Consider the following 12,528-nt stretch of genomic DNA (forward strand, 5'->3'; position numbering starts at 1 on the left):
TACCATCCGGAGTGGTCACAGATATGGATTGGTCTATATCTGTGCTCCCGCAGAGGAGGAAACAGAGTTATGCCCAGATTACACAGGGTGATTCAGAAGTCGCAGTACACCCTTTTGTTTCAAAAACTGTGCAGGAAATGAGGAAACTGAATACTCCAGTAAGGTATGGGTGAGGTGGGCTATCTTTTAGGGTATGTACCAAACATGGGCGCCATCTTGAAATCGGCCATCTTGAATCTAAGTCAGTTTTTTCAAATAGAAAGGGGGTCGTGTAACATGTCAAACATCATCAGAATTTGCAGAAAAGTTTAATGCTGCAAATAGATTTGAAATAACAGCTATGGTTCAAAAGTTGCAACACTTTATGTCGCAAGTAACTGAAGATGGCTTTGACAAGAGAGTTGCAAATTCCAATGTTGTTTGACATGTTACACAACCCCCTTTCCATTTGAAAAAAAGCGGACAGATTCAAGATGGCGCCCATGTTCGGTACATACCCTAAAAGATAGCCCACCTCACTGGAGTATTCCGTTTTCGCATTCCTGCACAGTTTTTGAAACAAGAGGGTGTACTGCCACTTTTGAATCACCCTGTAGTACACAGCATCACCCCCCCCCCCCCATCTGTGAATCGCAGGTACGACGTGGGAAAGGCATTCTGGAATATGCACATAACCATCAGAGAACCTATATCGGCCTTGCCCATATGTAGCTAAAGCTGCAGAAACGATGCGGCCAACTGGGGCCATACGACCATATCCGCTCCTGTGACGACCGATTTAAAAGCTATTGTTCGCTGTTGTCACTGTAGCGCCCTCCCCTCTCAGTGAAGCACAAGTCTTGTTCAACGCACTTTGCAAGTGTACATTCAATGCCCGTTACATCATAAATTCCTTACACAGCAAATACATTTACGGTTATGTAAATCTATATCCGAGCGCTGTTTTATCATTCTGTGATGCAGACACCACGAGAGAACAGCTGGCGGTAATTACAGCGCTCGTTACTGCGAGGGCCCCGGCAGCAGAACACAGAGAGCGCGGCACTCACCTGACTGGGCTTCTCTACGGTGCTGCTGGGGACTTCTGTGGTGTCACGCACAAAGTAGTTCTCGATGATGTCTCTCTCCGCACACTCCTGGCTGCAGACCGGGCACCGGATGATCCCCACTGCCAAACACAGACACAGCACGGGTCAGATTACTGCTCGTGTATCAGTGCAGCCATTACAGTCACTGCGCACAGCAACAACAAGTCACAGGAACACAAAACGCACAAGAATAAGAGGGTAATGAAAACGGAACAAGATGCGTCATTCATTCTGCGACTTTACTTATCGCACTTGGCAAAAACACAGTAATTTAACATGGAAAAGTGCTTAGAAAGGTCCCTGGTTCCCAGCTGAACGGAGGGAACGAAAGACGACCTCCGTTATTTTAGGACACCAATGCATATAGTACAGCACTTAGTAACATTATGGGTGGGGGATGGGCTGCGCAGGATACTGCCTAGCGTCTGCCGCTGCGCTGCCATATCCCCCCTATTCATATAGAACCATGGAAGGAGAGGCAGACACAGTTCATGCCCGAGAGGATTCCAGTGCGGTTCCCGTGTAATCAAAGGCAAATACTCAATATCCTTCCAGTTTCTATAAACTATACTTCTTAGTCACCCTCAGACTCGTCTTAAATGCAGAGGCGTAATATGATAGAGTAGGGTAACCACTGAAACTTTGTATTATGTAAGGGAATGTGGCACGGTAATGCTATGGCATCAGTACATAACTATTCACAGGTAACTCATATTTAAGCGCTAGATTTATATGACAAATATTATAAATTACTGATATGATAAATATACACGTCTTCGTGTCGTGAGAGAACGTGAGATGACGGTAACAGGTGCATTCTGTGGTGTAGATAGGATATAGAACGTGAGATGACGGTAACGGGTGCATTCTGTGGTGTAGATAGGATATAGAACGTGAGATGACGGTAACAGGTGCATTCTGTGGTGTAGATAGGATATAGAACGTGAGATGACGGTAACAGGTGCATTCTGTGGTGTAGATAGGATAGAGAACGTGAGATGACGGTAACAGGTGCATTCTGTGGTGTAGATAGGATATAGAACGTGAGATGACGGTAACAGGTACATTCTGTGGTGTAGATAGGATATAGAACGTGAGATGACGGTAACGGGTGCATTCTGTGGTGTAGATAGGATATAGAACGTGAGATGACGGTAACAGGTGCATTCTGTGGTGTAGATAGGATATAGAACGTGAGATGACGGTAACAGGTGCATTCTGTGGTGTAGATAGGATATAGAACGTGAGATGACGGTAACAGGTACATTCTGTGGTGTAGATAGGATATAGAACGTGATGACGGTAACAGGTGCATTCTGTGGTGTAGATAGGATATAGAACGTGAGATGACGGTAACAGGTGCATTCTGTGGTGTAGATCGGATACAGAACGTGAGAGGACGGTAACAGGTGCATTCTGTGGTGTAGATAGGATATAGAACGTGAGATGACGGTAACAGGTGCATTCTGTGGTGTAGATAGGATATAGAACGTGAGATGATGGTAACAGGTGCATTCTGTGGTGTAGCTAGGATATAGAACGTGAGAGGACGGTAACAGGTGCATTCTGTGGTGTAGATAGGATATAGAACGTGAGATGACGGTAACAGGTGCATTCTGTGGTGTAGCTAGGATATAGAACGTGAAAGGACGGTAACAGGTACATTCTGTGGTGTAGATAGGATATAGAACGTGAGATGGCGGTAACGGGTGCATTCTGTGGTGTAGATCGGATACAGAACGTGAGAGGACGGTAACAGGTACATTCTGTGGTGTAGATAGGATATAGAACGTGAGATGACGGTAACAGGTACATTCTGTGGTGTAGATAGGATATAGAACGTGAGATGACGGTAACAGGTGCATTCTGTGGTGTAGATAGGATATAGGGGGTCATTCCGAGTTGTTCGCTCGTTATTTTTTTTCTCGCAACGGAGCGATTAGTCGCTAATGCGCATGCGCAATGTCCGCAGTGCGACTGCGCCAAGTAAATTTGCTATGCAGTTAGGTTTTTTACTCACAGCCTTACGAGGTTTTTTCTTCGTTCTGGTGATCGTAATGTGATTGACAGGAAGTGGGTGTTTCTGGGCAGAAACTGGCCGTTTTATGGGTGTGCGAAAAAACGCTACCGTTTCTGGGAAAAACGCGGGAGTGGCTGGAGAAACAGAGGAGTGTCTGGGCGAACGCTGGGTGTGTTTGTGACGTCAAACCAGGAACGACAAGCACTGAACTGCTCGCACTGGAAGAGTAAGTCTCGAGCTACTCAGAAACTGCACAGAGAAGTCTTTTCGCAATATTGCGAATCTTTCGTTCGCAATTTATTATAAGCTAAGATTCACTCCCAGTAGGCGGCGGCTTAGCGTGTGCAAAGCTGCTAAAAGCAGCTTGCGAGCGAACTCGGAATCACCCCCATAGAACGTGAGATGATGGTAACAGGTGCATTCTGTGGTGTAGATAGGATATAGAACGTGAGATGACGGTAACAGGTGCATTCTGTGGTGTAGATAGGATATAGAACGTGAGATGACGGTAACAGGTGCATTCTGTGGTGTAGATAGGATATAGAACGTGAGATGACGGTAACAGGTGCATTCTGTGGTATAGATAGGGTATAGAACGTGAGATGACGGTAAGAGGTGCATTCTGTTGTATAGATAGGATATAGAACGTGAGATAACGGTAACAGGTGCATTCTGTGGTGTAGATAGGATATAGAACGTGAGATGACGTTAACAGGTACATTCTGTGGTGTAGATAGGATATAGAACGTGAGATGACGGTAACAGGTGCATTCTGTTGTATAGATAGGATATAGAACGTGAGATGACGGTAACAGGTGCATTCTGTGGTGTAGATAGGATATAGAACGTGAGATGACGGTAACAGGTACATTCTGTGGTGTAGATAGGATATAGAACGTGAGATGACGGTAACAGGTGCATTCTGTGGTGTAGATAGGATAAAGAACGTGAGATGACGGTAACAGGTGCATTCTGTGGTGTAGATAGGATATAGAACGTGAGATGACGGTAACAGGTGCATTCTGTGGTGTAGATAGGATATAGAACGTGAGATGACGGTAACAGGTGCATTCTGTGGTATAGATAGGATATAGAACGTGAGATGACGGTAACAGGTGCATTCTGTGGTGTAGATAGGATATAACCCCTCGGGTCGCTATTGGCCACATCGGAGAGTCTGGGTGCTGGCTCTCTATACTCCTACAGACAGGAAATCTGCTGTGCATGGTACAATATGCCAGATAGGACACCGCTTACTCTCAGATACATTCATGTAGTAACTGGGAATATTTAGGTTTCGGATAAAGCTGGCCTAGATCACATTTCAGCGGAATCAGTTGTATGAGCCGCAGCTTTGCCATCCAAACCCCGTATCCCGCATCCTGATAAAAGGGCAGTGGTGCCATCAGTGGCAACCTCCTATGGGTGTCAGTCATGCCAATAAAAAGGGAAGAGAACAGACAACACAGCTGATAGCCAACACAGGAGCGAAATACAGTGTGACTACTATTTTCTATCAATTTAGCAGACTTGACCCAATGCAGAATTATCCTTTAAGGATGGTAGCCCTCTGTTAAGCAATGACAACTACTAAGCATCACCAACACATGCGGTGTATTCCACTTGAGGCATTTGAGTGGCGATCCAATGAAGTGGGAGCATGCATTCATACTCAGTTGTGCATACTGCTACATAAACTACACTGTAGAGTGATGTAGGAATGCTAGGCTCAACTAATCAATAACTAAACAGCAGATGACTGAAGCAGTACCCAGAGCTCAGTCAGCACTAGTTGCATGTAGGAAACAATAGAAAGTGAATGATTGATGGAACCATTTCATTCTAATCTGCACTCCCCCTCTAATGTCTGGGCTGACTAATCCTGGTAAAGCCTTCTGCAGAATGGACTAATGACCTTTAGCTGTATACATAACCCAGGAGATAATCAGTGAGATAACATCAGTGAGGACAAAGACCATCGTTAAACTGGGTCACCGCATACCAGTGACCATCGTATGGCAGAACAGGGCAAACCGGCTTTAATCGGGTCTGTGACTCAGAGTCGACAACAAAAAAGGTCGACACACCTTAGGTCGACGCCAATTGGTCGACACACCTTAGGTCGACATGGACAAAAGGTCGACATGGAAAAGGTCGACGTGAGTTTATGTTTTTTTGGTGTCGTTTTCTTCGTAGAGTGACCGGGATCCCAAATTAGTGCACCGCGTCCCCTCGCATGGCTCGCTTTGCTCGCCATGCTTCGGGCATGGTGCCTTCGCTCCGCTACCGCCTCGCTCGGCACAGATTACCGTTCCAATCATAGTCCACGTGGATCGTTAAGTATGAAAATGTTCCCAAAAAGAAAAAAATTGTGAAAAACCCATGTCGACCTTTTGTCCATGTCGACATAAGGTGTGTCGACCTTTTTGTTGTCGACCTGGAGTCCGGATACCCTTTAATCCATGCAGCCATATTGGGAATTAACAGAACATATTATAGCAGGAGTTACCAGACGGTATCTGTGGTTGGCTCCCATCCACCAGCCCCTGGAGGTATCCTAGATCTAACGAGAAGACCCACCCCCTGGGAGGAGCCTATGTCTGGCCTTTCTCCCTTGGCAGCCTCATGTACAGAGGGGAGAACACCACCCTGACCACTAGTGGCAATGTAAAGCTGTGCCCAGATGACTGCAGATCCCTCTCCTGTATTGTGCTTTTGCCGTATAAAGGAGCAGCTCGGAGGTACGTATCCTCTTCCCCATGCAGAGGTTGTATTTCATCTGTACGCTGCGGTATTACTGGTACTTCCGGATGGGGATTTTCCTTTTAATGACAATTTGTTGGAGCAATTTGTGCTTAAAACGTCTGCATCTGCTTGAATCCTGTGACTACCAGATAGACGCCAAGCCTTTAACCATTCTCTGGTTGCCCGGTGGCTCTGAACTCGCCCTGTGCCCGCTAACACAGCAGACCGGCCCACAGTAAGCAGCCAGCGAGGAATTAGCAGTCACCGTCCACTAGTTAAGACCACATAATGCCCAGAAGTACTCAGCTTCAGGTAACAATGACGTAACCTCTGATGACGCACTAGGAGGAGTGCATAACAGGCAGTTATCGACTGGTAGAGGTAATCCTTATACCCCAGTAGTCCACTCTGGTTCCTCCATTCTGTACCGGCTGCCGGACCAACCAGCAATCAATACTAACCTCTATGATAATAATTCTCTTGCAGAATTTGACGTCACAGTTTTAGCGTAATCAACACAAATGCTGCTCGCCCAAATCTCTCATCATCTGAAACTGTACAGTTTCACCGGTTGGTCTTCAGTTTGCCGGCGGCCGACTCCCAGCATACCGGCGCCGGAATCCCGACAGCTTTTCCCCCTCTTGGGGGTCCACGCCCCCCCCTGGAGAGAGAATAGATAGCATGGCGCGCGTAGCACGCCACCGTGCCCGCAAGGGGCTCATTTGAACTCGCCCAGCTGTCGGTATGCCGGCGGTCGGGATTCCGGTGCCGGTATGCTGGCCGCCGGGAGACCGACCACCGGCATAACATACTACATCCCTTTCACCAAGTACTAACATTTCTAGGTTTTACGGATGTGGAACGGAACCGTCTAGGAAGAGCCTTGAACAGCCGCCAGTTTCTCCTGCCGACACCCTGATCTACTGCAATGGGTGCATGTAAATAGGCTGGGTCATTAAAGTCACGCAGCGCAGTCAGACAGATCAATTTGCTTGCGTTCAAAAAAAAAAAAAAAAGCTCTTAAAAGGACGCATTGCAATAAACGGTGGCACAAAGCCAACAGCTTATGCGAGTCTCAGGCCCATCGGACAAGTCTTTCCGTTTACCCAGCACGATGAGCAAAATAAGGGCAACACATCACTTTTATATCTTATACAATGAGGGTAATAAAACAGGAATTAGTAAAAGGTTAGCACAATATTCTGATAGTCTTATATCCGGTATGTGTAATAATCAGATTATTGCTTATAGCTAGCCCAAGTATAGCGTTCTATTTATCCTGGCTTAGTCACCATTCTGATGTAGAACATTCTCCCAGGGACAGTCTCTGCTCTTACAATTCTCTGCAAATAATCAGCCTTTGAAGAGGTTTCAGCAATCAGTGGCGGCATGTGTACTTAGCGGCATGATTGGCTGTAAGGTGTTCTTAAAAGGCCAGGCATGGTTGGGCCATTTAGGATGGAAACCGTGGTGGCTGAAGCATTGTCCTGCTCAGTCACAGCAGCCTGCAGGCCAGGAATGCAGATCCCGTCACACAGCAGCCTGCAGGCCAGGAATGCAGATCCCGTCAAACAGCAGCATGCAGGCCAGGAATGCAGATCCCATCACACAGCAGCATGCAGGCCAGGAATGCAGATCCCGTCACATCAGACCTTCATGAGATGTTTTGACAATGAAGTCACTCGGGTGTGATACAGTCGCAGAGTATAATCTCCGCAAAGCGTAACGGATTCCCGGATGGAAAATTACCGCATTCCAAACTGCCCGCGTGGCGCCACAGAGACTGGCCTGCCCCCAGGGTCAATCTATCAAATTTTGAATTTTCTGGTTGCTTTCATTTTCCTTGCCAGAGTTCACCCCTATATGACAGCAGCTCAAACCCACAGATATATTTCTTTAAATCGCTTACAGCCATCTTAGAACCATGGCAGATCGCTATTTTCATGTTTGTAGGCGTTCTATAAATCTCAGTTCTGGGAGGCAGTAGTGCGCTCATTAAATGTATTTCATTTTAGGTTCATTCTGAAACTCGTTTTCACAATAGTTTAGTATATAGACCTAGGCTTCAGCCAAAAATAGTTGTGGACCCCTTGCGGTGCCCTATACATAAAAGGATAACAGTAGCTAAGGCAGTGTGCCGATAACCGATGCTTCCTTCTCCTCTCAATGACTAAGCCAAGTTACGCGCATTGGGGCTATTGTTGTAACCGCCAATGAGTAACTGCCACTTGACCGCAGGGCTCGGCTTCTCTTATGTTTTAAATGCAAATCTAACACCAGATGGTGATAATGTTAAGTTGTCAAGCAAATAGGCTATCTATAAAAGATAAGATTATTACGGCCAGAGAAAAAGTGAACACATACACTTATGGTGTTCCAGCAGTACTCTGTACTTTATCAAATGTAAGGGGTTGATATACCTTTTTGAACGGGCGTCATAACATATTCAGAGCATGTGTTGACTTTCAGAAATTATATCAGAATCACGTACACACTATAAACTCTTACTTGTATTAGTAGCAGGGGGCAGTATTGCCTTAATTAAGCAAATAATTACTGGTTTCTAGATTGTTCTATCTGTAAGAAATAAGAAGCAGCCACATTCAAACAGATACATTTGCAACATTGGTATATCTTTGCGCCTGCTAGGCTCATAGGAATCTTTGCTGAGAAAAGTGGGAATATGAACCTTAAATACAAATACACATTTCTAAATGTCAGCATAAATTTGAACAAACCATTTAGCTCTAACAATATAATGCATAACCCATCCAAGATCATACTCACAAAGCAACAGACACACGTAACTACATCATTACAGTTTAGCTATGTGCCTCTCCCGCTGCTTCCAACGTATAAATGCACGCTTCGACTCCCCAAATTCTCATACAAATTCTTTAACAGTCACTGGTACAACCTCAGTGTTACCTCGATCTGCAGCATCCTACAAAATTCCTGCTAGATAAAATGCAGACTCCATTACAATATACACGTCCTGATGTCAGGCACACTCACCACCCTGTCAAAATCTGGAAAATTGGGAGCGGAATGCTTGGAGATGATAGAATTCAAGTCAAAAGGGCACTTTTCTTATTTTACTAGGACTTAAACCCAGTTAGAAGTAAGGAGCATTTCTTGTAATAACTAAAGCTACAATGATACTAGCCGTCTGCCGGACACCTAATACAGAAGATATGGGGTCAATTACCATTGATGGCAGTATCAGCAAACACTGGGGGGAATCTCACAGCAGGCAACTAAGAAGGACAAAACATCCTAAACGGTTATTCCAAGTCATCCACACAAAATACGCCAATGCCTTATAGTGCTCTACTACGCCAACAGACGGTCACATAGGCAGCACGTTACTGGGAGTATGTCAGCCAGCCTTGAAGAGTTCTCAGTTAAAGTTATAACTCATTAGCCCCTACACTGATATAAGCCACCCCCTCACTTGAAAAGTGGAGATATTAGCATTAGGCAAAAAAGCCAATGGCGATACACTACACTAAGATACGTGTCACACAAGTGGACTGGGAGACCATACCCCTTTCCCGTGGGAGGGTTATGGTCCCCTCCCCTTCCACGCCCCCATTAAAACCCCAAGCCCCACCCATCAAATTTTAGTTTTGGTTGCAGCTATCCGTTAGGCTTCAGCAGAATTACTGCAGCAATGTCACATTGAACAAGTAGATTTATATCCAGAGTGAAATCTCAAGGACGTAATCATGTGACCGTTTCTTATTCTTCAAGGTTATCCAGCAGCGATGGCACAAATAGAACATCATATAGTCTTTATTAAGCAGGCAAACTAGTCGGAACTGGGAGTGTTGCGGGAATACAACCGTATATGTATTTTATGTGGTTTTAAAATAAGCCCCGCCCACTTTCCGATGCCGCATAACTGCATACGTGGCGGGAAGAAAACATTGATATGACAGAATATTTAGGTAAAAAATAATAATTTGGAGAACACCAAGTGGAATTTCCATCCTTATTATAGAATGTCCCAAACCAGCAGCCAGTGAATGCATTGTGCACAAGCAGCGTTTCCACATTGTGCAGCCATTACACAGCAATCTGCACTGGCATTGGGCTGGCTGTCATTACAATTCTGCAAAACAAGGGTTGAGGCCAATCTCGGTCACGTTTCCCATTAATGCTCAGGACTGTCGGCTCTGCAAAACCGCCTCAAACTGGTTCCAGCTGGATAAGACTGAAAAAATCCAGACTCCACGTCATGCGGCTTATACAGGTCAAACCATTCAGAGAGAGGAGGGGGGGAGGGGACTGAAACCTAATGCCACAAATCAGACCTAGCAGGGTGGATGGAGCCGCAGCTCACTGCCAGCTGGAGGGATTAATCATCTCTATTATTCCCGTCTGCAAAGCCTGTGCAGAGCTGGAGAGAGAGGTGATCTGCAGCTCATGCAGAGCCTCATGTGTCACAGAGAGGAAGCCAAGAATAAAATGCATCACTGCAAATGACAGATAATCCCACACCCGCCCAGTGTATAATATACATCCTGCAACAGACACATTTATCAGCACACAACGCAATGAGGGCAGGGACACCTTAAAGGGGAAGGAGCAATTTTCAGGAAAGCAGTGTGCGAGATTATATATATATATATATATGTATGAGAGATATACTGATAATGACAAGTTTTAGACAAAGATAATGGACTTGGGCAAAAAAAATTTGAAATCACACTACCACCGACAACCGTTTCATCGGTGAAGTTGTCAGCCCCTCCCCTTCTGGAATGGAATCTTGGCTCAATAAAGTTAGATGGGGATGGGGGGAGGGGCATACAATGCATGTGGCTGAGTTGGAGGACAGAGATGCCTGCAGAAGAGGGCAAGGAGCCAACCGGGCTGGAGTGCCCGGTTGGGTCTAATGAAAACCAATGAGGACATTAGTGAAGGGTAAGTATGGGTGGTAAGAAGGCATAAGTCATGTTTTATGAAGACCACTATGGGGCGGAGCAGGGTCTGTGAGCCTTTCGCTGCATGGACCACTCCTAACACGGACACCAGCGGGGGTTAGACCAGTAGCTGCCCTCCGCCATACACCCCCCCCCCATAGTGCACCCTGTAACAGCAATCACCAGTAATCAGCCTGTCTGGGGGAATGACACGTGCAGGTGACTCATGCGGGAACAATGTCACTCTGTGGGAAATGGTAATTACGCCTGTAAACACAGCTCCTGACAATCCCCACGCCTGATGCCGTGATTCACCGAGATAATCACACAGCAGAGAGATGCCATGACATAGCCAGCTTCAGGGTATAATTTATAGATCCCACAGGATGGCAGGTTTATCCCATACCACAGACAGATGTCAGGGCAGAGCCGGGATAATCCGGACTAACTGCACACAGACCGTGCGCTACTCTTCCCCGGATGTCCACAGAACGTAAGTTTGCGGCTTCTTTCTTCTGTGGGTACTAAACCCTCCCCATCCTACAGAGTTCTTGAAACACCAGTCACCAAACTTTTTGATAGTGTAGCGCAGGGTAGAGGGGCAGCCGTTTAGGCTGGACTAATAGTCATATCAAATAAACCTATAAGAGAACTGAAGAACTGTCACCGATTATCTTACACATGCTATGAAAAAGCCTCTGAGATCATAGTCGGGGACCAAGCCCGTGCCTAGTCGGGGACCAAGCCCGTGCCTAGTCGGGGACCAAGCCCGTGCCTAGTCGGGGACCAAGCCCGTGCCTAGTCGGGGACCAAGCCCGTGCCTAGTCGGGGACCAAGCCCGTGCCTAGTCGGGGACCAAGCCCGTGCCTAGTCGGGGACCAAGCCCGTGCCTAGTCGGGGACCAAGCCCGTGCCTAGTCGGGGACCAAGCCCGTGCCTAGTCGGGGACCAAGCCCGTGCCTAGTCGGGGACTAATAGAGGACTAAGCCAGTGACTAATAGAGGACTAAGCCAGTGACTAATAGAGGACTAAGCCAGTGACTAATAGAGGACTAAGCCAGTGACTAATAGAGGACTAAGCCAGTGACTAATAGAGGACTAAGCCAGGGACTAATAGAGGACTAAGCCAGTGACTAATAGAGGACTAAGCCAGTGACATCACCGATTTACTTCCTGCCTAATATTTGCTGGCTGCTGCTTGTACTTCTGTGAATATGGGTTCAGCCCTTGAAGTGGCTGACCCCACTGTATGTAGGTAACTATTTGCTTTTCACCAACTAATCCCAGACAGCAAGTGCAGATTTCCATGTAAGGAAGAGGAGGTGTTATTATCAGCAGTTCCATGGAAGTGGCTGTCACGGGACGGCTGGGAGAATGCAGTAGCCGCTTATCATATGCAGGGAACGGTCACTACTCAGTTAGCAGGAGGAGAGGATTTAGCAGGAACATACAGCACAGTATGCAGCGTTATATAACCGCGTCAGTGATGGGGGCCGGCCCAGTTATCAGCTCTGGGTATGTAGTACCGGGCACTGCAAAGCATAGGAACTTCCATTCTATAACTATTGACCCCCCTATTACTATGTACCAATAAACGTATATACAGTAAACGACATCACAATTCCGCAATATTTAACTAGGAACAAAAAACCCTCATACTTCAACTTGCACAACACGCCGAAATAAAAAGTCATTACGCCATATAAATGAGTGCAGTCAATTTTGTAGTAGTATTATTATGGAGCTACT

General features: G+C 46.3%; 1 protein-coding gene across 3 annotated transcripts in view; it reads right to left on the minus strand.

The window, feature by feature from the left end:
• Window positions 1–12,528, minus strand: part of TRIM24 (tripartite motif containing 24) — a 94,071-nt gene that overhangs the window by 43,777 nt on the left and 37,766 nt on the right. For all 3 annotated transcript variants that reach the window (XM_063929355.1, XM_063929356.1, XM_063929354.1), the window contains exon 2: window positions 1,050–1,168. In XM_063929355.1, the coding sequence (XP_063785425.1) occupies window positions 1,050–1,168 (119 nt within the window). The remainder of the gene's footprint in view (window positions 1–1,049; window positions 1,169–12,528) is intronic.

The sequence above is a fragment of the Pseudophryne corroboree genome, chromosome 6 (assembly GCF_028390025.1).
Source record: "Pseudophryne corroboree isolate aPseCor3 chromosome 6, aPseCor3.hap2, whole genome shotgun sequence".
NCBI classification, from domain to species: domain Eukaryota; kingdom Metazoa; phylum Chordata; class Amphibia; order Anura; family Myobatrachidae; genus Pseudophryne; species Pseudophryne corroboree.